General features: G+C 39.3%; 15 protein-coding genes across 15 annotated transcripts, besides 1 other annotated feature; 9 read left to right on the plus strand and 6 right to left on the minus strand.

Annotated features, from left to right (window-relative positions):
• Nucleotides 1-606: 606 nt before the first annotated feature.
• AFT1 (DNA-binding transcription factor AFT1) lies at nucleotides 607-2,679 on the plus strand (the record flags this gene model as incomplete). Its single annotated transcript, NM_001180936.1, has 1 exon — nucleotides 607-2,679. The coding sequence occupies one exon, from the start codon at nucleotides 607-609 to the stop codon at nucleotides 2,677-2,679; it is 2,073 nt and encodes a 690-aa protein (NP_011444.1).
• A 374-nt stretch (nucleotides 2,680-3,053) lies between these two features.
• RPB9 (DNA-directed RNA polymerase II core subunit RPB9) lies at nucleotides 3,054-3,422 on the minus strand (the record flags this gene model as incomplete). Its single annotated transcript, NM_001180935.1, has 1 exon — nucleotides 3,054-3,422. The coding sequence occupies one exon, from the start codon at nucleotides 3,420-3,422 to the stop codon at nucleotides 3,054-3,056; it is 369 nt and encodes a 122-aa protein (NP_011445.1).
• A 259-nt stretch (nucleotides 3,423-3,681) lies between these two features.
• MNP1 (mitochondrial 54S ribosomal protein MNP1) lies at nucleotides 3,682-4,266 on the plus strand (the record flags this gene model as incomplete). Its single annotated transcript, NM_001180933.1, has 1 exon — nucleotides 3,682-4,266. The coding sequence occupies one exon, from the start codon at nucleotides 3,682-3,684 to the stop codon at nucleotides 4,264-4,266; it is 585 nt and encodes a 194-aa protein (NP_011447.1).
• Nucleotides 4,267-4,695: 429 nt separating this feature from the next.
• NPY1 (NAD(+) diphosphatase) lies at nucleotides 4,696-5,850 on the plus strand (the record flags this gene model as incomplete). Its single annotated transcript, NM_001180932.3, has 1 exon — nucleotides 4,696-5,850. One exon carries the CDS (start codon nucleotides 4,696-4,698, stop codon nucleotides 5,848-5,850), a length of 1,155 nt encoding a protein of 384 aa, NP_011448.3.
• Nucleotides 5,851-6,203: 353 nt separating this feature from the next.
• Nucleotides 6,204-8,177, plus strand: SGF73 (deubiquitination module subunit SGF73; the record flags this gene model as incomplete). The annotated part of the gene is made up of 1 exon (NM_001180931.1): nucleotides 6,204-8,177. One exon carries the CDS (start codon nucleotides 6,204-6,206, stop codon nucleotides 8,175-8,177), a length of 1,974 nt encoding a protein of 657 aa, NP_011449.1.
• Nucleotides 8,178-8,354: 177 nt separating this feature from the next.
• ALG2 (GDP-Man:Man(1)GlcNAc(2)-PP-dolichol alpha-1,3-mannosyltransferase) lies at nucleotides 8,355-9,866 on the minus strand (the record flags this gene model as incomplete). The annotated part of the gene is made up of 1 exon (NM_001180930.1): nucleotides 8,355-9,866. One exon carries the CDS (start codon nucleotides 9,864-9,866, stop codon nucleotides 8,355-8,357), a length of 1,512 nt encoding a protein of 503 aa, NP_011450.1.
• A 251-nt stretch (nucleotides 9,867-10,117) lies between these two features.
• MRH4 (ATP-dependent RNA helicase) lies at nucleotides 10,118-11,803 on the minus strand (the record flags this gene model as incomplete). The annotated part of the gene is made up of 1 exon (NM_001180929.1): nucleotides 10,118-11,803. The coding sequence occupies one exon, from the start codon at nucleotides 11,801-11,803 to the stop codon at nucleotides 10,118-10,120; it is 1,686 nt and encodes a 561-aa protein (NP_011451.1).
• A 445-nt stretch (nucleotides 11,804-12,248) lies between these two features.
• On the plus strand, nucleotides 12,249-13,361 carry PUS2 (pseudouridine synthase PUS2; the record flags this gene model as incomplete). Its single annotated transcript, NM_001180928.4, has 1 exon — nucleotides 12,249-13,361. The coding sequence occupies one exon, from the start codon at nucleotides 12,249-12,251 to the stop codon at nucleotides 13,359-13,361; it is 1,113 nt and encodes a 370-aa protein (NP_011452.4).
• Nucleotides 13,362-13,790: 429 nt separating this feature from the next.
• On the plus strand, nucleotides 13,791-17,327 carry PYC1 (pyruvate carboxylase 1; the record flags this gene model as incomplete). The annotated part of the gene is made up of 1 exon (NM_001180927.1): nucleotides 13,791-17,327. One exon carries the CDS (start codon nucleotides 13,791-13,793, stop codon nucleotides 17,325-17,327), a length of 3,537 nt encoding a protein of 1,178 aa, NP_011453.1.
• Nucleotides 17,253-17,486: an origin of replication (ARS717; Autonomously Replicating Sequence).
• A 76-nt stretch (nucleotides 17,487-17,562) lies between these two features.
• Nucleotides 17,563-18,306, minus strand: DUO1 (Duo1p; the record flags this gene model as incomplete). The annotated part of the gene is made up of 1 exon (NM_001180926.1): nucleotides 17,563-18,306. The coding sequence occupies one exon, from the start codon at nucleotides 18,304-18,306 to the stop codon at nucleotides 17,563-17,565; it is 744 nt and encodes a 247-aa protein (NP_011454.1).
• A 353-nt stretch (nucleotides 18,307-18,659) lies between these two features.
• Nucleotides 18,660-20,585, plus strand: YBP2 (Ybp2p; the record flags this gene model as incomplete). Its single annotated transcript, NM_001180925.1, has 1 exon — nucleotides 18,660-20,585. The coding sequence occupies one exon, from the start codon at nucleotides 18,660-18,662 to the stop codon at nucleotides 20,583-20,585; it is 1,926 nt and encodes a 641-aa protein (NP_011455.1).
• A 232-nt stretch (nucleotides 20,586-20,817) lies between these two features.
• Nucleotides 20,818-22,293, plus strand: PKP2 (protein kinase PKP2; the record flags this gene model as incomplete). Its single annotated transcript, NM_001180924.4, has 1 exon — nucleotides 20,818-22,293. The coding sequence occupies one exon, from the start codon at nucleotides 20,818-20,820 to the stop codon at nucleotides 22,291-22,293; it is 1,476 nt and encodes a 491-aa protein (NP_011456.5).
• A 287-nt stretch (nucleotides 22,294-22,580) lies between these two features.
• Nucleotides 22,581-23,099, plus strand: RAD6 (E2 ubiquitin-conjugating protein RAD6; the record flags this gene model as incomplete). Its single annotated transcript, NM_001180923.1, has 1 exon — nucleotides 22,581-23,099. One exon carries the CDS (start codon nucleotides 22,581-22,583, stop codon nucleotides 23,097-23,099), a length of 519 nt encoding a protein of 172 aa, NP_011457.1.
• A 461-nt stretch (nucleotides 23,100-23,560) lies between these two features.
• GEP7 (Gep7p) lies at nucleotides 23,561-24,424 on the minus strand (the record flags this gene model as incomplete). Its single annotated transcript, NM_001180922.1, has 1 exon — nucleotides 23,561-24,424. The coding sequence occupies one exon, from the start codon at nucleotides 24,422-24,424 to the stop codon at nucleotides 23,561-23,563; it is 864 nt and encodes a 287-aa protein (NP_011458.1).
• Nucleotides 24,425-24,629: 205 nt separating this feature from the next.
• On the minus strand, nucleotides 24,630-26,213 carry SDS23 (Sds23p; the record flags this gene model as incomplete). Its single annotated transcript, NM_001180921.2, has 1 exon — nucleotides 24,630-26,213. One exon carries the CDS (start codon nucleotides 26,211-26,213, stop codon nucleotides 24,630-24,632), a length of 1,584 nt encoding a protein of 527 aa, NP_011459.2.
• Between the last annotated feature and the right edge of the window lie 145 nt (nucleotides 26,214-26,358).

Here is a 26,358-nt window from a genome sequence, read left to right on the forward strand (position 1 = left end):
GAAAATGCCAAGTAGATGAGTCGTGAAGAGTTCTCGTTATTCGAGCTAGTGAGAGCCTGAGAAGGGCTTGCCGAGTGAACTGGTGTCACATTGGCCGTTTTAACGCAAGTTGGCGTACTTATATTGACTGTTGGATGAAAGGGTAATCAAGAGAAACGGAAACGGCCTCCTCATCGTTAAGCTCATCAGTATTCATTTCTCCCCTTTCTGCTCCATCGCGTGCTCGAGACTATATTCTTCAGATTATCAAGCAGAAACAGAATTCGCATATTACATAACTTTCACAGGTTGAAGTATAAACCGCTACAGTACACAACCTCGGATAGAATATAGGGAAGAGGCCAATTCCGTGAAAACGATTTAATATTCTTTACAGTTACAAAAAGTATTACCTATTATCCTCTTTTCGGTGTCATTGACAAACCTCTTAGCGACAGAAACTCCCTAGCAAAAGAGTAAATCCATAGGAACAACAAAAGAAGACAAATTATCATAATATAATTGGGAGTGATAGACGACGATTCATGCTATACCGTAGGTTTTTGATACAAGTCTAACAGTTATACTATTTTTAAAAACAAAAAAATAACAGAAAAATCTACGACAATGGAAGGCTTCAATCCGGCTGACATAGAACATGCGTCACCGATTAATTCATCTGACAGCCATTCATCCTCCTTTGTATATGCTCTACCCAAAAGTGCTAGTGAATATGTAGTCAACCATAATGAGGGTCGTGCAAGTGCAAGTGGAAATCCAGCCGCAGTGCCGTCTCCCATAATGACACTGAATCTCAAAAGCACACATTCCCTCAATATTGATCAGCATGTTCATACCTCAACATCGCCGACGGAAACTATTGGGCATATTCATCATGTGGAAAAGCTGAATCAAAACAATTTGATTCATCTGGATCCAGTACCCAACTTTGAAGATAAGTCCGATATTAAGCCTTGGTTGCAAAAGATTTTTTATCCTCAAGGAATAGAACTTGTGATAGAAAGGTCGGACGCATTTAAAGTTGTCTTCAAGTGTAAAGCTGCTAAAAGGGGAAGGAACGCGAGAAGGAAAAGAAAAGATAAGCCCAAAGGACAGGACCACGAAGACGAGAAATCCAAGATCAATGATGACGAATTAGAATATGCGAGTCCTTCTAATGCCACAGTAACCAATGGGCCTCAAACATCGCCCGATCAAACATCCTCCATAAAGCCAAAGAAAAAAAGATGTGTATCGAGGTTTAATAACTGTCCGTTTAGAGTACGAGCTACTTATTCGTTAAAGAGGAAAAGATGGAGCATTGTTGTAATGGACAATAACCATTCACATCAGCTAAAGTTTAACCCTGATTCCGAAGAGTACAAAAAATTCAAAGAAAAATTAAGAAAGGATAATGACGTAGATGCAATCAAGAAATTCGACGAATTGGAATACAGAACTTTGGCCAATTTGCCCATTCCAACAGCTACAATCCCCTGTGATTGTGGTTTAACAAATGAAATACAAAGTTTCAATGTCGTATTGCCCACTAACAGTAATGTTACTTCATCAGCATCCTCTTCAACTGTATCGTCCATATCCCTTGATTCATCGAATGCATCTAAAAGGCCATGCTTACCCTCTGTAAATAACACCGGTAGTATCAATACCAATAACGTAAGGAAACCGAAAAGCCAGTGTAAGAATAAAGACACACTCTTAAAAAGAACCACCATGCAGAACTTTCTCACAACTAAATCAAGGCTGCGTAAGACCGGTACGCCAACATCTTCGCAACACTCATCTACAGCATTTTCAGGATATATTGATGATCCTTTCAATTTGAATGAAATCTTGCCACTGCCGGCATCCGATTTCAAGCTAAACACTGTAACAAATTTGAACGAAATTGACTTTACGAACATTTTTACCAAATCGCCGCATCCACATAGCGGGTCTACCCATCCAAGACAAGTCTTCGACCAATTGGACGATTGTTCCTCTATACTCTTCTCTCCATTAACTACAAACACGAATAATGAATTTGAAGGAGAGTCAGATGATTTTGTTCATTCTCCATATTTGAACTCAGAGGCAGATTTCAGCCAAATTCTTAGTAGTGCTCCCCCAGTCCATCATGACCCAAATGAAACACATCAGGAAAACCAGGATATTATTGATAGATTTGCTAATAGTTCCCAAGAACATAATGAGTATATTCTACAATATTTGACGCACTCCGATGCTGCTAACCACAATAACATCGGCGTTCCAAACAACAATTCACATTCGCTAAATACTCAGCATAACGTTTCTGATCTGGGCAACTCACTTTTAAGACAAGAAGCTTTAGTTGGCAGCTCTTCAACAAAAATCTTCGACGAATTGAAATTTGTACAAAATGGCCCACACGGTTCTCAACATCCTATAGATTTTCAACATGTTGACCATCGTCATCTCAGCTCTAATGAACCTCAAGTACGATCACATCAATATGGTCCGCAACAGCAGCCACCGCAGCAATTGCAATATCACCAAAATCAGCCCCACGACGGCCATAACCACGAACAGCACCAAACAGTACAAAAGGATATGCAAACGCATGAATCGCTAGAAATAATGGGAAACACATTATTGGAAGAGTTCAAAGACATTAAAATGGTGAACGGCGAGTTGAAGTATGTGAAGCCAGAAGATTAGCATATAGATGAAATCAAACTTAGACGTATCTCTCGTCCATTTTCATTACATTTTCATCTTTCTTCATTAATTATATACTGAACATATACGCATCTATACAATTTTGACTTTTTAAAGAAGAAAAAGAAAACAATAGTATACATTCTTTTTTCTACTTTTGTTACAGATAAAAAATCGTTCTTATTATATTACATATATCGGTGCTAAGATCAGGATTTTTTCATGTTCCTTCCCCCTGTTATTTCACATCATCCTTTTGCCGGTAGATTAGGCTGGTGTAAATAGTAGTGCTTTTCTCATACATACAAGACATACGTGAAGATAAGTCCCATTTTCTCTCCCTCTGTCATTAATTTTGAAAGTTCGTTGAGCACTCATGAAAACTGCGTCCTTTTGTTTTTTTGATCTGAAGTAAATATGTGTGAGCAAGATAAGCACACAAAGAATAAAACCATCGAAGTATCCTTTCTTCTTTGTTGTGATTGAAAAAACACATTTTCCCGAGAGTGACATTTGGGACATTCTCTATCAGATCTCGGAAGAGTGGGATCGGAACCAATATCTTGCACCACTCCCGCAGTTTCACCAATGTTGGTAATCAATTCATGCCTGTAGACCAATGGACTGCCCGCTTCTTCTACATACGAGCATGTTCTGCATTCAAATAACAACCGGTTATTTTCTTTATCCTCACGAGGGTACAACATATTGTTGCAGTCACGACAAAATCTAAACGTAGTCATAGCAGTTTTAAGGGGAGTTTAACTTGCTCTTTTGGCTAGATTTTGTAACTTTCGTTCTACCTAGAATCTGCTCTTGTTCCATTTGACTTACTCTTTAACGCTATTCACCAAAACAAAATTTTTCAACTTACCCGCCCTATGTCTTGAAGTCCAATAAAACAACTCAAACTAATGGCAAACAAGAACTCGGTAAGTTCTGGAAGGAACAGGACAAGCAGCCCGTCAGCAGCAAACACAGTCAATTAAATAAGCGCCCAGTATGTCCTTACGTATACTAGCGAAGAGATCTTCTTCTATCTGGATGAAAACGCGCGTTACACCAGCGCTAATTTCTCCTATTACTATCACAACCCGTTTCAATTCTACGACTACAACAGCACCATCACATAAGGATGATGTAAGGCCAGTTGATCCTAAAATTTCTAAAATTGTACAGGACATTTCACAATTGACTCTTTTGGAAACTTCCAGTTTAATCAACGAGCTGAAAACCGTATTGAACATTCCAGAAATTTCCATGCCTATGGGCGGATTCATGGCAGGCGCTGCAGGCGCAGGTGCTGGTAATGTACCTAGCTCCACTGGTGAAGCTGGTAGTGGTGCTGAAGAAGAAGCTAAGCCTGAGGCAAAGACCGTGTTTACGGTGAAGTTGGACTCGTTCGACACGAAGACTAAGGCTAAAGTCATCAAGGAAGTCAAGGGATTATTGGGGCTTTCATTAGTTGAAGCTAAGAAATTCGTTGAAGCTGCACCAAAGGTCTTGAAAGAAAATGTCGCCAAGGATGATGCTGAAAAGATTAAGAAAACCTTGGAAGACTTAGGAGCTAAGGTCAGTTTAGAATGATTTTAAAACTGTAGCAATCTACCAATCGTGTTAATCAAAATAGTCTGTTTTCTCTTCGAGAAAATAAGGAATATATCATGTAAATATGTTTAACTCTTTATTCTTCTTTCGTCCTGCCTTTTATATATTTTGCCACATCGCTTCTTGCAAGTAGATGTATAAAAATGATTGATTTCCTTATTATTTTCTATAGTATCTTCAACTTCATTATGGCATTCGTTTTCGTGTTATAAGTATTTCAGACGGGCTAATCTATCACTTCATAAATCTACTTTTCCAACTTACAAAAGCGGTTGCTTTTCTTCGAAATATAAAGCCCACCAACCATAAGAATAAAGAACAAGAGCAGGAGCGAAACGAAAGAGAAGATAAAGATTGTACCTTTTTGCTCCTGATTTTTTTTTGATTACGCTACGGTTAGTTGAGAGAATGTCCACTGCTGTGACTTTTTTTGGCCAGCATGTCTTGAACAGAGTTTCGTTCTTAAGATGTTCGAAAGAGTTCATCAAAAAATCATTGAACCATGACTCTACCGTTTTTATCCCATTTATCGAAGGGGAAGCCCTCATTTCGCCCGAAAATGGTGACCTAGTTCAGCTTTCTAATTCTGTAAAGTCTTACAAGAATATTTTGTCAGCAATAGTTCCTTTATACACTACTTTATTGAACACAACTCGCTCAAGAAGCGATGAATCAGGCATCAATGTAACATTTTTAGGTCTCCTGGAAGGCACAGATTCTGCATTTAATTTTGAATGGTCTAATATTTCTTACAAAGGAACACCATATTTTGGATTAGATATCCGTGTTACTGAGAGCACACTCTTCAAGAAAGTCGACTTTGAGCCTATTTTTTCCTATCCGAAGGTGACCAGAGATCACATTTTCAAACAAACAAATGAGGATGCTTCACTTTATTCACAAGGTAAGATGTATCTGGATTGGCTAGCAAAGTACAAATTCTGTCCCGGTTGTGGGTCTCCGTTATTCCCAGTAGAGGCAGGAACTAAGCTTCAGTGTTCTAATGAAAATCGGAATGTATACTGTAATGTGAGAGATGCAAGAATTAATAACGTTTGCTTCCCAAGAACTGATCCAACGGTCATTATAGCCTTGACCAATTCGGATTACTCTAAGTGTTGTCTGGCAAGATCAAAAAAAAGGTACGGTGATTTTGTATTGTATTCAACAATAGCAGGTTTTATGGAGCCATCAGAAACCATAGAGGAGGCTTGTATCAGAGAAATATGGGAGGAAACAGGCATTTCATGCAAAAATATTGATATAGTCCGGTCACAGCCCTGGCCTTACCCTTGCAGTTTGATGATTGGCTGTTTAGGCATAGTTCAATTCAATTCCAAAAATGAGGTTATCAACCTGAATCATGACGACGAATTATTGGATGCTCAATGGTTTGATACAACTGAAATCATTCAAGCTTTGGATAAGTACGCCGGCGGGTATCGTGTTCCATTCAAAAATGATATCAATTTACCTGGAAGTACTACCATTGCCTTCCAATTAATCAATCATGTTTGCGAGAACTATAAAAACTTACGTAAGACCTCATCGAGCCATCTATAGTTTTTAATATAATAAACATTGATAAATAGGCGTGCTTCAGCATATGGATATTTTTCACTCAGTTACCCGAAGAAAACAGAGGTGCGTCATAATGCAAATGCTAAATGAATGAATATAGGATGTTAGATTGCTGGTACAAGCAATTTTGAAACAAAAATCATTACGAACAGAAGAAAGTGGAGCTGAAGAGCGTATATAGTTGTTCATAGCTGTAAAATAATTTCTAAATTACTATTTAGAACCTTTTTGATATCCAGCATCGCTCATTAGAGATTAATTTACCAAAACGGAATAAACCAAAAAAATAAGAATAGTGAACACACAAGAGAAGCGCAAAAGAGTAAAGAGCTAAAATGAGGTCAGGCGATGCAGAGATTAAAGGAATTAAGCCCAAAGTTATTGAGGAATATTCTTTATCTCAGGGAAGTGGTCCTTCCAACGATTCATGGAAAAGTTTAATGTCGTCCGCGAAGGACACTCCTTTGCAGTATGATCACATGAATCGCGAAAGTCTAAAAAAATACTTCAATCCGAATGCACAACTCATTGAAGATCCTTTGGATAAACCGATTCAGTATAGAGTGTGCGAAAAATGTGGGAAACCCTTAGCTTTGACAGCAATTGTAGACCACTTAGAAAACCATTGTGCGGGAGCATCTGGAAAAAGTAGCACAGATCCAAGAGATGAGAGTACTAGGGAAACGATACGAAATGGAGTAGAATCAACTGGGAGAAATAATAACGACGATGACAATAGCAATGATAATAACAATGATGATGATGATGATGACGATAACGACGACAACGAAGATGATGATGACGCTGATGATGACGACGATAATTCCAATGGTGCCAATTACAAGAAGAATGACTCTTCTTTTAACCCTTTGAAAAGATCCACATCTATGGAATCTGCGAACACACCAAATATGGACACGAAAAGATCGAAAACTGGGACTCCTCAAACCTTCAGCTCTTCCATAAAAAAACAAAAGAAAGTCAAACAAAGAAACCCAACTGAAAAGCATTTAATTGATTTCAACAAACAGTGTGGTGTAGAGTTGCCGGAAGGTGGTTACTGTGCACGTTCGCTGACATGTAAGTCCCATTCAATGGGTGCAAAGAGGGCTGTCTCTGGTCGTTCCAAGCCCTACGACGTCTTGCTAGCAGATTATCATAGAGAACATCAAACAAAAATTGGTGCAGCTGCTGAGAAACGTGCTAAGCAACAAGAATTACAAAAATTACAAAAGCAGATACAAAAAGAGCAGAAAAAACATACTCAGCAACAGAAACAAGGTCAAAGGTCTAAGCAAAGAAATGTGAATGGTGGGAAATCAGCCAAAAATGGTGGTAAGAGTACTGTACACAATGGTAACAATATCAATGAGATAGGACACGTTAACCTAACTCCTGAAGAGGAAACAACACAGGTTCTAAATGGGGTATCCCGATCTTTCCCACTGCCACTAGAGTCAACGGTACTATCGTCAGTTAGATACAGGACTAAATATTTTAGAATGAGGGAAATGTTTGCTTCCTCCTTTTCTGTGAAACCAGGATATACATCTCCAGGTTACGGTGCGATCCATTCTCGTGTAGGATGCTTGGATTTGGATAGAACAACAGATTACAAATTTCGTGTTAGGACTCCACAGCCAATTAATCACCTCACAAACCAAAACCTCAATCCGAAACAAATACAAAGACTACAACAACAGAGAGCTCTACAGGCTCAGCTTCTTTCTCAACAACAGCAACAGCAGCAACAGCAGCAGCAACATCACTCACCCCAAGCGCAGGCCCAGGCCAGTACCCAACAACCTACTCAAGGTATGGTGCCCAATCATTTCCCCGGCGGGGCAACGAATTCATCATTTAATGCCAATGTGTCGAGCAAGCAAATTCAGCAGCAGCAGCAGCAGCAGCAGCACAAGTCTCAAGACACAGGTCTCACGCCGCTGGAGATACAATCACAACAACAAAAACTACGACAACAACAACTACAACAACAGAAGTTTGAAGCTGCTGCTTCATATTTAGCCAACGCTACCAAATTAATGCAAGAATCAAATCAAGATAGCCATTTATCTGGCACCCACAACAATAATAGTAGTAAAAACGGTAACAATAACCTCATGACGATGAAAGCCTCCATAAGCTCTCCCAATACTAGCGTAAATAGTATCCAATCTCCCCCTAGTGTCAACAGCGTCAATGGCTCCGGGCAAGGTGTATCTACCGGTATTAATGTCTCTGGCAATAACGGGAGAATTGAAGTAGGTATTGGAAATTCTGTGAACCCCTACAATGGCAGAATAAATTAATTGAATCATGCACGTTATCCAGCATGTTCACGAAGTGAGTAATAAAAAATTATTCGCCGAAGTAACATGTACACGTCTATGTTTGTGGACAAGTTACGCTATTTGCATTTAGAGATTTCTTCTCCAATGTAAATTATTTTTTCTTCGGGGGGTATACATTATTTATTTAAGTAGACATTATATTTCTTCATAAGGGTAGGAGAGAGCGAATACAAATGCCCAGTAAATTCCCCATAAGTAGTTCTTAAAATATAATACCATAAAAGTGGCCATAAATAGGAAGGGCCATGGATTATTGGGTAGAATTTTTATAAATGCCATATGCAAAATAAAATTAGAGAATGAAATACCGAATATTTCCCAAGGATAATACTTTTTTTCTTTCCATATGACTTTCTCGACGTTTTCTTCAAATGACTGAGTCATTGCTTCCCTAGAAAAGTATTTCTTGACTCTTAGCGGGCCATTCCTCTCAAAGTTCACAGAACCGTTCTGCAAGATCTTTCTGCTTTCATCAATTGCAGTAGCCCATTGAATAGGGACGGCAGGTTTTAGCCACCCAGTGGCAGAACTTTCATTTTCACCAGCAACGTAAGATTTGATAGTCTCCAAAGGACCTCCATTGTTTACTGCTAGTACAGGCTTACCTAATTTCATGGCTTCTAAAGGAACAATACCAAAGTGCTCATATGCTGGTGTATACAATAACATTTCGGTTCTTTCGAGCAGTAATTCTTTCAGAGATGATGAAATGGAAGTTAAAAATATAATTTTACTATTATTGGTTTTGAATGACTCTAAATCGGAGACGCGCTTTATTTCTTGGTAGTATATGGTTGTATGGGATAATTCGTATTCATCGGCCAGAGACTGTAGTTCCTTCAAGTACTCCACATTTTCTGCAACCCTCTCGTCATAACCACCGCAAATAACTAACTTAACGTTGTCATTGATTTGATCTTCAGATAACGCAAAAGCCTTTATAGCCAGCGCAACATCCTTTTTTTTCTCAAAACGATTTATACTTAGGTAAAATCTATCGCCTTCGTTAAACACTGTTTTGAAAAATTTCTTGTCAATATCTTCAATTTCGATTGTTGATAAATCCACGCATGGATAAATGACGTCTGGATCATTGGATAAATACTTGAACGTTTGGTGGAACGTATTCTTAGTGAAATTTGAATTTACCACAACAGTATCGGCAGCACTCACGGAAAACTGTTCTATTAAGTCAAATGGTAGTCTGTATATTTTCTTCAATAGCCCAGCTCTTTGAGCCAATAATTGGTCGGGGAAATGACAATAAAACATCAAAGTGGCAGAACTAAAGATATGCAGAAGCGGAATACATGTAGACAGTTGATCAATGATAATTAATTGGTACGCATTCACTTTTTTCTGTAGGATCAATTGAATAACTAAATAAAGCTGTCTAATTGTTGCGAAAACAATAAAAAAACGACCCAAAAAGTTTGTCGGTAAAAAATCACCATAAACTTCGACTTTTAATTGGCCGTTTTTAACTTCTTCGAAACAATGTGATTTATCACAGTGACTAGTATAGATGATTACACTATGTCCTTGTTGCTGTAGACCTAATGCTGCATCGACGACTAACCTTTCAGCGCCCCCAATACCTAGGTCTGGATGAATAAAAGCAATCGTTCTTTTATCCTTTTCAATCATTTTTGCTTGTCTAATCGACTCTTTTTTATCTGTCTTTACTACTGTATCTATTTCGTGACTTCTTAAATGGCGAACGTAATCTTTTGATGTTAAAATGAATACATCATTTATTTTGTTGTTCGCGCGTTCATCTAGCCAGGCACTTGTTTATAAAAAAAGAAGCTATACGCAAGGCTCTCGATCTATAAATTGTATCTGTGATTGTGACCCTTTCGTATATATGTTATAATATTTACAAGAATATACATTTATCATGATAATCTCTGGTGCTTTTTGATGATCTTTGGAAGAGCTTTAGCCCAAGATTTTGTTTTACTGTCAGTTAGCATAAATACGCGGCCGCCCTGTTTCATTCTAGCAGTTCTGCCCACTCGGTGTATCAGGTCTATTGACGTTTTGGGTACATCGTAGAGAACAACATTCCGTACACCTTTGAAATTGAGCCCTCTTGCCATGAGGTCGGTGGTTACGAGTACATGCAAAGACTTGTTACTGGGTGCGGTACCATTAGAATTTGTGTTTTTCAATTTGCCGATGACGATGTTGGAATCAGGAATTTCAAATTTCTTCAAGGAAGTGGGAGGTGAAGTACTCTGAGCAACCACCTCCGAAAGTGGTCGCGGTGGTGATAAAAAGGGCATAATTTTCTCGGATCTTTCTTCAAATGTATCTTCACCAGTTAAACCGATGGCATTATGACCGAATTTCTTATTCAATAGGTTAACAATTTCAGGAACATTCTTTTTTTCGTTAACAAAGATAATGCATCTTTTCTCGAACCCTGGTTCCGTGTCATCATTTGAAATAGCATATAAAGTTTGTGCCAATGCTTTGATCTTGGATCCCTTGAAAGGACTTAAGGCAGAATTTATAACTTTAAAGTCCAAAGCGAATGGTAACTTATGCAGTCTGGGTGTCATTATAGGAACCACTGTAGGAAATAGTCTTTGCATTGTTTTATTAAACTCTTGAGGAATAGTAGCGGAACAGAAAATAAGGTGATTAATGTTAGGAATTCTCTTTATTGCGGAGTGCGTTTCTTCAAGCCATGACCTATCTAGAAGTGTGTCAGCTTCATCTAGTACTACGAAACCCACTTTGGACAAGACTTTATCAGGTCTAGTTATCATTCTTATGGAGAACAGGTTCAGTAGTTTTCCCGGAGTAGTGACTAAAATATCTATTCTATTTTTAATGTTCTCTAATAAATCACGATATGATGTGGCCTTGTCCCACTTGAAAGAGTTTAAGCCTAACAAGGTTTTCGTCTTGGAAACAGTTTCGTATACTTGGTCAACCAATTCATGCGTAGGCACCAGTATGATGGACCGAATCAGAACGTTTTTTCTTAATGTTTCCCATAATTCGGGAGTTTCCAACTCCTGTCTTTTCAAATAGTCTATTAAAGGTATCAAGTAGGCCATGGTCTTACCTGAACCTGTCTCAGCGGCAATCGCATGTATTTGTAACTTTGGATCCATTAAATTTTTGGATATTCTCTTAATGGCCACTGTTTGAATGGGACTCGGTATTATATTTTCACTGGTTTTTTTCCTACTATCTTGTAGCTTCAGGGACTCTTTGGAAATGATTTCTTTCACAGCGTCTCTGACAGGTGGAAGTATAAGCAATTGGTCGAAATTCGATATTTTTTGAATGAGTTTATTCGTACTGTCCATATTCATCTCGACGTCTTTTTTCAATCCACCATACTCTCCAAAGTTGAATGCTTGGTCAGGGTCATTCTTTTTGTTACCTTTTTTGCCTTTGGCCTTCTGTTTTCGGTTTTTATTACTACTGCCTGTAGGCACTGAAGCTAATGGAGAGTTTCCTTTATGCTTTGTTCTTGGGCCTCCCGCATAAGAACGCACTCCTATCTTGAGAAGCACGGGGAAAGACCACTGTGGTGAAATTACTGGCTTGAAAAAAAGCGACATTTGTCTTATTATACTTTAATCTGATCTGAAGAAGTATTTCTACTCATCACTAATATCTATTCCGCTATTATTATAGTTGTAATTTATGATTCCGTGGTAAGTGATTTGAACTTTTGCTTCCTTTCGAAAATTTCAAGAATATGGTTTGGTTGTGCTGTGCAAGAGCGGTTGTATTGCGAAATAGAACCCATCGAGAAAAGAAAATGAAAAAGACGGCATTAAAGACTAGCTCTGTTTTAAGACAAATATTTACAGGCCAGAGAATAAAGAGATACTCGTATGTATGAATTGTAGCCCCTTACACACATATGTATATATATCGATGTGAACATAGCATTTATTAACAGTTCTGCTCAGTACAAATGGTAGTAGTACTAGTGATGAGGTTACTCCGACACCGTTAACAGCGGTAGTAAAGAGAAGGCCGAGTAAACATAAGGTCGTTATGCTCTTAGGTTACTGTGGCAGCGGATACTATGGAATGCAATACAACCCACCACACAAGACGATTGAAGGTGAGATTCTCACCAAGCTCTTCGACGTAGGAGCCATTTCCGAAGAAAATTCATTGGCACCGAAGAAAAATTCCTTTATGGCAGCGGCAAGAACAGACAAGGGTGTACACGCTATGTTGAATCTACTGTCGCTAAAGATCACATTGCGAGAGGACACAGTAGCGAAGTTAAACGCCGCACTACCGCCCGAAATACGCGTGTGGGGTATCCAGCCTGTCAATAAAAAGTTTAATGCTAGATCCGCGTGCGATTCTCGATGGTACCAATACCTTATCCCAGAATTTATACTCATTGGTCCACCCCGGAGTTCTCTTTTGCATCGAAACGTGGGGGGATGCTACCGCGAAGACGGCTCGCAAGAGGTGTGGGATACGTTCCTGGAACAGACGCGTGGGAGATTTAGCGGGGATGAGCTGTGCCGTTTGCAGGACACTGCACAGAAACTAAGCGAGAGCGATCCTTTGGTACAAGACTACGTGGGGCTATTGAGCGGTACCCTTAGCGGCTACTGCTTGTCGCCCTCGAAGCTGGACGCGTTTGAGGCAGCCATGCAGGAGTACGTGGGAACGCATAATTTTCACAACTTTACCACAGGAAAGCTTTGGGGGGATCCTAGTGCTCAGCGCCATATCAAAAAGGTTGTAGTGTCGCAGGCCTCACCGGGATGGATATGTGTGCGGATCCACGGGCAGTCGTTTATGTTGCATCAGATTCGACGAATGGTAGCGCTTGCCGTACTTGCAGCCCGTTGCCAATTGCCGCCTAATATTGTACGTAACTATTTTAACGCCGGGCCTAGGAAATACATTCCGAGGGCGCCCGCACAAGGCCTATTATTAGAGGGACCTGTGTTTGACGGGTATAACACTAAGTTGCGCAATTTGCTGTATTGCGAAATCCGCCCGGACGATATCACTCTTGAGCGCATGTGCCGTTTCCGAGAACGCCAGATCTGTACTGCGATCGCACACGAGGAGACACAGCGTCACGTGTTTTGCCATTTTGTACGACAAATGAACCGCCTGGCCACGCCTCTAATCTAGCCGCCCAATGTCGCGGGTTGACCCGCGACATTGGGCGGGCAATACTCTCATCTTATTGGCTATTCAACTTAGACAAGCGCCAGTTGCGCGCACAAATTTGGTCATGACCGCTCCACCGGCATGCGTGTCGTCATCCCGCATCATTCGGGACATTTTGGCCTTTTCCGCAGTGCGTAGTTGACGTGGGGAGAAAGCTAGTGGGCTGTCGCATATGGTTGGTTTTAGGTGGCGAAAGTTTCGCCGCGATAGCAATCATGTCCTCGACCTTAATCTCAATGGAATGGGTCATGCTCGGTAAGTGAGTCTCGCTGTATATAAGTATATATGTAATCGCCTAGTTCGATAGATACAAGGAGGTCTTGAGTATGTAGATAAACGAAAAGAAGATAACAAAAGGAAAATCTCAGCCTCTCCCCTTCCTCTTAGACAATGTCGCAAAGAAAATTCGCCGGCTTGAGAGATAACTTCAATCTCTTGGGTGAAAAGAACAAAATATTGGTGGCTAATAGAGGAGAAATTCCAATCAGAATTTTTCGTACCGCTCATGAACTGTCTATGCAGACGGTAGCTATATATTCTCATGAAGATCGTCTTTCAACGCACAAACAAAAGGCTGACGAAGCATACGTCATAGGTGAAGTAGGCCAATATACCCCCGTCGGCGCTTATTTGGCCATTGACGAAATCATTTCCATTGCCCAAAAACACCAGGTAGATTTCATCCATCCAGGTTATGGGTTCTTGTCTGAAAATTCGGAATTTGCCGACAAAGTAGTGAAGGCCGGTATCACTTGGATTGGCCCTCCAGCTGAAGTTATTGACTCCGTGGGTGATAAGGTCTCAGCTAGAAACCTGGCAGCAAAAGCTAATGTGCCCACCGTTCCTGGTACACCAGGTCCTATAGAAACTGTAGAGGAAGCACTTGACTTCGTCAATGAATACGGCTACCCGGTGATCATTAAGGCCGCCTTTGGTGGTGGTGGTAGAGGTATGAGAGTCGTTAGAGAAGGTGACGACGTGGCAGATGCCTTTCAACGTGCTACCTCCGAAGCCCGTACTGCCTTCGGTAATGGTACCTGCTTTGTGGAAAGATTCTTGGACAAGCCAAAGCATATTGAAGTTCAATTGTTGGCCGATAACCACGGAAACGTGGTTCATCTTTTCGAAAGAGACTGTTCCGTGCAGAGAAGACACCAAAAGGTTGTCGAAGTGGCCCCAGCAAAGACTTTACCCCGTGAAGTCCGTGACGCCATTTTGACAGATGCAGTTAAATTGGCCAAAGAGTGTGGCTACAGAAATGCGGGTACTGCTGAATTCTTGGTTGATAACCAAAATAGACACTATTTCATTGAAATTAATCCAAGAATCCAAGTGGAACATACCATCACAGAAGAAATTACCGGTATAGATATTGTGGCGGCTCAGATCCAAATTGCGGCAGGTGCCTCTCTACCCCAGCTGGGCCTATTCCAGGACAAAATTACGACTCGTGGCTTTGCCATTCAGTGCCGTATTACCACGGAAGACCCTGCTAAGAACTTCCAACCAGATACCGGTAGAATAGAAGTGTACCGTTCTGCAGGTGGTAATGGTGTTAGACTGGATGGTGGTAACGCCTATGCAGGAACAATAATCTCACCTCATTACGACTCAATGCTGGTCAAATGCTCATGCTCCGGTTCCACCTACGAAATCGTTCGTAGAAAAATGATTCGTGCATTAATCGAGTTCAGAATTAGAGGTGTCAAGACCAACATTCCCTTCCTATTGACTCTTTTGACCAATCCAGTATTTATTGAGGGTACATACTGGACGACTTTTATTGACGACACCCCACAACTGTTCCAAATGGTTTCATCACAAAACAGAGCCCAAAAACTTTTACATTACCTCGCCGACGTGGCAGTCAATGGTTCATCTATCAAGGGTCAAATTGGCTTGCCAAAATTAAAATCAAATCCAAGTGTCCCCCATTTGCACGATGCTCAGGGCAATGTCATCAACGTTACAAAGTCTGCACCACCATCCGGATGGAGGCAAGTGCTACTAGAAAAGGGGCCAGCTGAATTTGCCAGACAAGTTAGACAGTTCAATGGTACTTTATTGATGGACACCACCTGGAGAGACGCTCATCAATCTCTACTTGCAACAAGAGTCAGAACCCACGATTTGGCTACAATCGCTCCAACAACCGCACATGCCCTTGCAGGTCGTTTCGCCTTAGAATGTTGGGGTGGTGCCACATTCGATGTTGCAATGAGATTTTTGCATGAGGATCCATGGGAACGTTTGAGAAAATTAAGATCTCTGGTGCCTAATATTCCATTCCAAATGTTATTGCGTGGTGCCAATGGTGTGGCTTATTCTTCATTGCCTGACAATGCTATTGACCATTTCGTCAAGCAAGCCAAGGATAATGGTGTTGATATATTTAGAGTCTTTGATGCCTTAAATGACTTGGAACAATTGAAGGTCGGTGTAGATGCTGTGAAGAAGGCAGGTGGTGTTGTAGAAGCCACTGTTTGTTTCTCTGGGGATATGCTTCAGCCAGGCAAGAAATACAATTTGGATTACTACTTGGAAATTGCTGAAAAAATTGTCCAAATGGGCACTCATATCCTGGGTATCAAAGATATGGCAGGTACCATGAAGCCAGCAGCTGCCAAACTACTGATTGGATCTTTGAGGGCTAAGTACCCTGATCTCCCAATACATGTTCACACTCACGATTCTGCAGGTACTGCTGTTGCATCAATGACTGCGTGTGCTCTGGCGGGCGCCGATGTCGTTGATGTTGCCATCAACTCAATGTCTGGTTTAACTTCACAACCATCAATCAATGCTCTGTTGGCTTCATTAGAAGGTAATATTGACACTGGTATTAACGTTGAGCATGTCCGTGAACTAGATGCATATTGGGCAGAGATGAGATTGTTATACTCTTGTTTCGAGGCTGACTTGAAGGGCCCAGATCCAGAAGTTTATCAACATGAAATCCCAGGTGGTCAATTGACAAACTTGTTGTTTCAAGCCCAACAATTGGGTCTTGGAGAACAATGGGCCGAAACAAAAAGAGCTTACAGAGAAGCCAATTATTTATTGGGTGATATTGTCAAAGTTACCCCAACTTCGAAGGTCGTTGGTGATCTGGCACAATTTATGGTCTCCAATAAATTAACTTCCGATGATGTGAGACGCCTGGCTAATTCTTTGGATTTCCCTGACTCTGTTATGGATTTCTTCGAAGGCTTAATCGGCCAACCATATGGTGGGTTCCCAGAACCATTTAGATCAGACGTTTTAAGGAACAAGAGAAGAAAGTTGACTTGTCGTCCAGGCCTGGAACTAGAGCCATTTGATCTCGAAAAAATTAGAGAAGACTTGCAGAATAGATTTGGTGATGTTGATGAGTGCGACGTTGCTTCTTATAACATGTACCCAAGAGTTTATGAAGACTTCCAAAAGATGAGAGAAACGTATGGTGATTTATCTGTATTGCCAACAAGAAGCTTTTTGTCTCCACTAGAGACTGACGAAGAAATTGAAGTTGTAATCGAACAAGGTAAAACGCTAATTATCAAGCTACAGGCTGTGGGTGATTTGAACAAAAAGACCGGTGAAAGAGAAGTTTACTTTGATTTGAATGGTGAAATGAGAAAAATTCGTGTTGCTGACAGATCACAAAAAGTGGAAACTGTTACTAAATCCAAAGCAGACATGCATGATCCATTACACATTGGTGCACCAATGGCAGGTGTCATTGTTGAAGTTAAAGTTCATAAAGGATCACTAATAAAGAAGGGCCAACCTGTAGCCGTATTAAGCGCCATGAAAATGGAAATGATTATATCTTCTCCATCCGATGGACAAGTTAAAGAAGTGTTTGTCTCTGATGGTGAAAATGTGGACTCTTCTGATTTATTAGTTCTATTAGAAGACCAAGTTCCTGTTGAAACTAAGGCATGAACCGGTTAGTTCTCATTTATAATGTATAATATACCCGAATCTTATTTATTTACCTTTCCTATTTTTTGACGACCAGTAAATACTAATACATAATTAGGAACAAAAGTTAAATAAAAAAAAAAATAATAATTTAACGCATCCAATTAACGTGTCCTTTTTTCATCATTAATTTATCTACTATTTCGATTTAAATTCCATATACAATAAATCCTAGATACATTCCCGAAAGCATCTTTTAGCGAAACATCTTCCTTGAGCTGCTAGCAGTGGGCTTAGTCCACCTGTTAGTTACTCTTGGTATACCACTAGGTCTTTTCGAGGCAGGAACATGGGTCTTTCTTACTCTTCCGTTATTTGAAATTCCTGCCGAAGGAACGGGCCTTCTACCAGATTGCACACCGTACCTTGGATTTAAGCCTTGATTTGGTGGCTTTGCTGGTGCAGCATCCTTTTCACCCTTCCTATTTTCTAATTTTTGTCTCAAATCCAAGATCTCCTTCTTTTTCAACGCTATCACGTTGTGTAAAGTACTCCCATCTTCATCATTTGTGTTTACATTTTCATTGTGCAGTCTATCATTAATTAGCTTTAAATAGGTTTGATCGCTCATCAATTTATGAATATAACCAGCTTGAGAATGAATGTTGATCCATGAATCTAAAATGGAATTCGTAGATTTACATACCTCATGTACTTGATTAACGTATACTGGCAAGTTATTTTTTAATGCGGCCGTAACATTTTTTATCATTGCTGTTATTTTATCTAACGATTCTGATTCTTTGAGTAAGGATTGCGTTGTGATTGAATTAAACGATCTTATAGAATTGCTGTTAGCCGAAATATTATCGCTTGCTCCACCTCCTGTGCTTTTTGGAAATTTATTGGTCGTGTTATTGAGGTTAGATCTCATCTCATTGAAAATCTGTGGAATCAGTTTGTCTATAGTCGAATCATCTAATTGGCTTTGCTCACTCATATTGAAGACTTGTTCAAGTTTCAAATTATCTTCTTTAGTAATACTTGAGTCACCAGTCCAGATTACTTAGCCTATCTTTCTTTATCGCGTTTGATTTTGGCGTTTGTTTGTAATTATTATTCTTTTTTCCTTCGTTTCGCTGTGAAACTAACTTGCGCTGAGGTCCAAAAACCTCTCATCTAAGAATAAAGGAAAATACATATTATCCTGGGTCTAAAAGGCTAAAAGAACTCACCGTCAAGAGGAAGGGCTCAGAAAGTATGGGTGAGTCAATTGAAACAATTTGTAAAAGCCTTGTCAGGGCTTTCCAAGAGGAGAAGGATGATTTTGTCTCACTTGTAACAATCATTGATATGTACAACGAGCAGGTGAACTCTGGAAAGTCTATAAAAGAAAAGGAACGTTATTTGGATGCCCTATTGAAAATACTTAAGGATAATCCAGTTACCTTAAAGGAAATTGGCTGGGATCTGCCAAAGGGTTTATTGCAGTTTTTCTCACGCAAAAACATCAATGTCAATATACATCTAGTTTTTAGTCCCCTTGTTTCTAGTGTGATGGAATGCTTCAATGAGCTAGCCATCAATGGAAATCCGAAAGAATGCTTGTTGACCGCTTGCGAATTGGTGTCAACACTCCATATAGTCTTAACTGAAACTGGCGACTCCGATGAAGAGAATGAAGATTTAAATGACTCCAATAGAAATGATGCGTCAAACATTACTGATGAGCTGTCAGTTATCACTCCGGAGATTGGGCACTATATGGCCAAAAATACAGTAGAATTCATTCCAAATTTGAAAATTTACGTTCTCTTTGAATTTATGAGTTTATTGTTGAAACGTGTGGACACTTTATATCCATCTAAATTTCTAGCCATGGTAACTTCTGCAATTATTAAGTATGTAACAACCAACGTTCAGGCTATGGATGATCCACACTTTATTTTGCGCATAGTGTACAATTTTTGTACTAATTACTCTCCAGCTCAACCATCTGCTAGTCTGACCGATGGTATTAGTACAAACGATCTTGAAAAAATTCATGATGATGAATCTGCCTTACAGAAAAAACTACTGGCTAATCTGAGCGTATTCGTGATTAGCAACTGCCTAAAAAATCATCCAGGTAATATTGACAAGATATATTTCAAAACATTGATGCATAAAAAAACAGATGAAAATGAAATCGATGCTTCAGTTTTACAGATATGCCACCAATACTACGAGTATGTCACATCATTGGATGTCCACATGAAAGAACTTTTAGAAAAGTGCCTGGTAGAATCAAGAAGCATCTATAACTCTCTTCTCATGAACCCGGCCGCTTCCACGCCCGAATTCAAAGAAGAAATTAACCAACTAGTATATGAGGTATCTTACGCATATCAAATCAAGAAACTAGCTGACGAAAAGAACTTAGAGCTGGACCAATATGGAGTTGTGATTCTATCTGCAATACATTATTCTAAAAATGGTACTCACTTATTGCCGCAAATTGATATCCAAAGCGCAATTTACCTCTATCTACGGTGTACGACAGCTTCTTTATTTTCAGAAATATACGAAAATAAGTTTTTGGAAAGTTCAGTACGCTACTGGCTATGGGTATCCACAACCGAGACTTCCACAGAGAAAATAAAGTGTGCCTTACAAGAACTTCCAGGGCACATTACCACGGCCTTTTTGCAGATGTTACTGATGAAAACTTGCAATGAATCTAATAACGACACTAAGTTGACCGAAATTACTCTTCTGAGGAGGTTACTCTATCTCATGCCCGAAAGCACATCTTTTACGTTCATCTTTGAAACTCTACTACATTGTCCATATATAACTGCAAAGATTGCTGTTCTTGACATTCTAAGAGATATGATGATTAGATCTCCTGAGGCTGCTAATCGTGACGAAACTGTCGGTTTAATCGAACAACAGAATCCTGGGAATACCGCTAATAGTGTACCGATAATGCCAACTCTACCTCCAAGACCTTACATCACTATTAATGAAGATCGCATGGCTTCCATTCATAGCATTGCTTTAATATGTTTTTCTGCCGCCAAGCAAAAGAAAAGAACGCAAGGTGATTTACTCTTGGTACTAACATATATGAAATTTTTTGTTAGTTTAAGGAACAAATGGGATTTGGGTCTGTTAACACTCATCAATAAAGAAATCTCCGAATCATTTCAAGGAGAAGGTGAGCCTGAATTAGCATTCATCAACATTTCCAATAATACTCTGGGAGAATATATAGAAGAGATGAACATACGCTCGTAAACTACATAGTAAATTAGTTGCTCTTCTCTTTTGTTCCCGAGTAAATCGAATTATTCTATTAAAGGGAAACACTATGTTTTGAGTCATCCAAACTTTCATTTTTTTCAGATTTCATCGCCCGATCGTCAAGGAATAAAAAGGGAAGGGATGGGATACTTGCATTGGAACCCAGAAAGTACGTAAAAGATGAAGATCGTGAGAGATTGGTCAATGGATAAATAGTTCTGTAATTATGTCTAAGTATCAAATTAATTGCATAAGATACCGGCACTTTCTCAGGACATCTAATATCTCGCAGATCCCTGATTTCACGAAATACTGCATTGGTCCCGTAAATGAAGAATTGGCACCTTACATCATGGAAACCATGAAGGCATACCCTTCAAATTCCGAATATATCAATCCGCAGCATTACTATCATAATAGAACGGTATTAGTAGAAAATTACTTAAAACGAAGTCCAAATCCAGTATCATTAACGCAGTTAGCGCAATATTATGACGATTCTACCAAGCTGACCAGAACCAAGATCATCAATTCCGGGAAATTTGTAAAAGAAGAACTGGTAATTAGGATCGCGCATAAATTAAATCAATTGCAACAACTTCCATTTAATGTTGTGAACAACTTCCATTTTGTTCAAGTTTATGAGTCATATTACAATATTTTTGAAAGCTTTAGAAAATATCCGACTATAAGAACTTTAGAGGACGCTTCTCAATTTGCAGATTTTATCAAAAATATGCTAGAAGGCTTCAATACTCTAAACTTACCACATTTGATAATGGGGGCTTTAGAATGTACAATTTTGGATCTTTATCCTCGTGAAAAAATGGACCAACTACTATCTGATCTGTTAAGAGCTCGAATATCAAGAAGATTGATTGTAGAGGAACACGTCAGTATCACAGCCAACTACACTAGTGGTAAGGAGGAAAATACCTTGGTATTGGGTGATATTTTTCAAGAATGTAGCGCTAAAAAATATTTATTGGAAGCCAGTGAGGAATCTCAAAAATTTATCCAAGATATGTACTTTAAAGACATTCCCATGCCAGAATTTATTATCGAAGGTGACACTCAACTAAGCTTTTACTTTTTGCCTACACATTTGAAGTATTTGTTAGGGGAGATCCTTCGAAATACTTACGAAGCAACCATGAAACACTATATTCGTAAGGGATTAGAAAAGCCGGAACCAATCATAGTAACTGTAGTAAGTAACGATGAATCCTATTTGTTTAGAATTTCAGATAAAGCTGGGGGCGTCCTCCATGATGATGAAAATCTATGGTCATTCGGTAAATCGAAAGAAAGGGCTCAAGAATCCCTAAATAATTTTCACAAGTTACCTGGTTTACAAACAGTATCTATTTATGACGAAGTACATTCCCATACTAAATATAACTCCAAACTGAAGTCATTGCAGTCAATAACATTAAAACCGTACATGCACACGTCGCTAGAACCAATGAGTTATCCTAGCATCATAAATGGGCACATCAAATATGAAACTCCCCTAATTGAATTGTTAAAGCGGTCTTTTAGATACAAGCTTGGGATTGGGTTAGCCATGTGTAAAGTGTATGCTGAATATTGGAACGGCGACCTTTCATTGCATTCAATGCCTGGATATGGTACCGATGTTGTATTAAAATTAGGCAACTTGATGAAGCATACGAAGAAACTACAATTAGATAAAGTGTGAGCTAACCATGCTTACACTATATACCAAGGAACAAATACATATTCGGAATATTAGTATGGTGACTACATTTCCCGGATTAGTGTATGTATATACAAAAAGGCACCTCCGGGTAGCCGGAGTAGAAAGCTGGAAAAATAAAAATGAAAGCGAATGGAATGTGTAAGAGAAAAAAAGGAAAGAACTATCAAGTTGCAGAGTTGATGACATAAATAGTAGAGTGGAAAATCAACGAAGATCGAATTCCAAAGATTATTTTTAGGCAGACAGAGACTAAAAGATAAAGCGTCATGTCCACACCAGCTAGAAGAAGGTTGATGAGAGATTTTAAACGTATGAAGGAAGATGCCCCACCGGGTGTATCTGCTTCACCATTACCTGATAACGTCATGGTATGGAACGCCATGATTATCGGGCCAGCCGATACTCCATATGAAGACGGAACTTTTAGGTTATTGTTGGAGTTTGATGAAGAATATCCCAATAAGCCACCGCATGTCAAATTTTTGAGTGAAATGTTTCATCCCAATGTCTATGCAAATGGTGAAATTTGTTTGGATATTTTGCAGAACAGATGGACTCCAACATATGATGTCGCATCCATATTGACATCCATTCAAAGTTTATTCAACGATCCAAATCCAGCTTCGCCAGCAAACGTTGAAGCTGCAACATTATTCAAAGATCATAAATCACAGTACGTCAAAAGAGTTAAGGAGACGGTAGAGAAATCTTGGGAGGATGATATGGACGATATGGACGATGATGATGATGATGATGACGACGACGACGACGACGAAGCAGACTGAGAAAAATCAAAAGAATCTTAATGATGAATGCCGAGCCGATATTATGAATTCGATTACCTTTTTGTTCAATCAAATATAGGGCTTCATCGTGAGTTTCTTTCTCTATCGATCCGTTTGCTTTCTATTCCTCCATCTTCTACTTTATACCGTAAAGAAAATTTAATAATGATAGAAACATTGCATATAAATAATATACTAAAAAGAAACACTGCTCTACCATAAATTTCTTTGGAGAAAATAACGTGAAATGAGAAATAAGGACAATTTGTTATCGGTTATAACTGCCGATACCCGTATCTTTTGTGTTTGATTCAAGGAATACTTATTTAGAGTAGAAAGAATATATTTACTTAGATAACTTAATGTATAATATATAAAAAAAATCAAAAAAACAGGAAAAAAAAAAATCATGAGTGAGTGGCACTTTTAACTGCAAGAATGAAGAGTGACCCCATTTTTTTTTATTCTGATATTACAGTACTCTTCTGTGCGGGCAGCTCCTTCGTTTTTTGTTTTGCACTTTCATCCAACCACACATATATGGAAACAAAAACGACGAATGAAATTATAGCTTTGCTGAATGGATCTATGCTCTTCCAAGTAAACCTTTTATCATCAAGATGAAACACCTTGACCACGTTTTGCACATCAGCAGGTAGTATATTTGCGTTTTTGTTATTTTGTAGGAGAAACCAATTATATTCGATGAATGGAAGTTTCAAGAATTGGGACCTAACTGACGGAGAAGAGTTTGTCAGGACAAATTGAGTTCGAGGTCCAAGAAAGCCAAATGACTTGTAGTACCACAACTGAATGAAATCTTGCTTTAGATCATTCCAGTTTCCTCGCATTTTCTCATTTATGGCAAAATCCAATAAATCTAAGTCATTACCACTTAACTTAGGAAAATTCTGAAGTAATATATTCGTATCTATCAACTGATTGTTATGTGTCGAAGACGGATTGAAGAATTTGTTCATAATGACACCAAGCTCGCCGTTGTTTAGACGCTCAGTTAATAAATGATCGCGTTTCAAACCACTTGTTTCGTCTTCATCTAGATCTGGTGCACTTGGCTGCAAGACGCTAAATATCTCGGACATGGTCTGTGAGAAGGAAATGGGGTTTTCTGTAGATGTAGTACTGCCATTTTGAGCTAACCGTATTTTCTGCTTCAAAAGCAGTGAAGCCGGTGGAATTCTTTCTAATTTTGGTTGATAAAATCTCTTTACCAAAAGATTTCCTGCGACTGCTTTAATCATGGGACCGATTCTGAAGGCTCTATGCGATTTTAATCTGAAGATTTTAACATTTGACAGTACCATCTCAATCGGACCTTTTAACTGATTTTAGCGAGAACATGTGTATATATTTCCTCTAAGAAAAGAAAGGGCCTAAAAACCTCGCCCCAGTGCATAATAAAAGTAAAAAAAAAAAAATCAAACTTTATTGGGATAAAATAAAAATCAGAAAAACCCTTATATATGTATATGTAGTTAAATGAAGCCAGTTTTTTTCGTCTGGTTTGTTTCAGCCTATATGCCCTCTTTGCTTTCTTGCCATCTGCGGATCAATTTCCTTATGATGCGTTTGTTTTCTTGCCAAAACACTTAATATGTCAGTCAATGACACAACACCTATCAATTTACCTGTTCTATACTCCTTTTCGAAATGTGCTGGAGTTGGAGATGCGGGACAATTACTTGGACTTTGAGGTGGTGGCATTGTGGCCGATGGAGACTGTGGTTGAGAAGGTGAGGGACCACTCAAATTTATATTTACATTTATTTTATTGTTTGATGTATCTGAAGATTTTAGAACAGGAGAGTTGGCCATCCTGGAAGATTGCGTGTTCGAATGGTATGACGACGCAAGCGATGGCAATGTCGTTACGGGTGGAGTACTTGGTGATGGAGATGAGGATTTTTCGGAAGATGCTGTTGGTTGATTGTCATTTGGTTGTACTATCCATAATCTGTGAGATTTGGTAGCGACCAATTTGGCAAACGTTCTTGCCAGGGAACTTGTTGGATACACATGGAAAATAGGAAATGAGTCCTTACCGGTCTCTAGGCCCCTTAAATTCAAAATAACCGAGACAAAATGACGACATGTATTGTGTAATAAAGGATATTGTGAAGTTCTGGTGACGTGTTTGACGTCTGTTACTGAAATATTACCAATCAAGTTTCCCTGCGGGTCAACTACCGCAATGGAAGAGATTCTTTCGACATACATTTTATGCAGAGCCATAATTAGATGCTCGTCACCTTGGATGGATATGACACGTGACTGCTTGAATGTAGGTTTATCACGGGCTGCATTTAGTACACCAATATTCAGCTCCTCCAGGGAAGAGTCCAAGAGAGGCTTCAAGTTGGGAAATGATCTCGCATTCTCCCACAGATACTTAATCAATCGACGTTGGGAAAGTATACCTTTAATCTGTGTCATTTCCACGTTCGTGATGGCAACACGATGCACACCTGAGCCTAGTATGCCTATTACCGTCGATAAGTTTTCCGTTTCGGGCAATTTGTAGAATGGATTCTTAGGTGTCAACTTTACTATCTCGCCCACGGGCACGGACTTACCATTCTGGCAGTCTGAGGTTATCTTGTCGTTGCTCACCTTGATCCTGTTTAATACAAGAAGAAGGTACGCATTGAGATCATTATAGTCGAATGTTAAACAATTCATGTCTCCCGGAAAATTCTCCACAGGCAAAGACGTTAGCTGGTGCTTGACCAGCGTGTTGAATGCTTCCTCTACGGAAATAGAACCTCTGATGAAAATCAATTTGTTCTGTTCCACCAAATTTGACAGAGGAGTGTGTTGCCACTCCTGCCTATGAACAGATAACAGATTCTGTGAATTCAAGGTGGACAAGGAGTTGCCATTATTGTTTGAGTATTCCGTGTTATCCAGCGTGGAGAGAGAAGATGAAGATGACGATTTCGAAATAGATTTATGTAGTGATTCTGTGTCGCTTTTGTTTGCTTCAGTGTTCTTGTCTGTCTGTTCGCTCAAACTATTTAAATCTGTGGAATTCGGTAATTGAGGTGGGGTAGAAAGCATTTCTACGATGGACGTGTGTCTTGTATTTTGAGGCATTGGGTGGGTCTTGCTGAAAAGATGATGTTCTGAGGTATTCGTATCGCTAGCTTGATACGCTTTTAACAAAAGTAAGCTTTTCGTTTGCAGGTTTGGTTACTTTTCTGTACGAGATGATATCGCTAAGTTTATAGTCATCTGTGAA

Source organism: Saccharomyces cerevisiae, chromosome VII, assembly GCF_000146045.2.
Source record: "Saccharomyces cerevisiae S288C chromosome VII, complete sequence".
Lineage (NCBI taxonomy): Eukaryota > Fungi > Ascomycota > Saccharomycetes > Saccharomycetales > Saccharomycetaceae > Saccharomyces > Saccharomyces cerevisiae.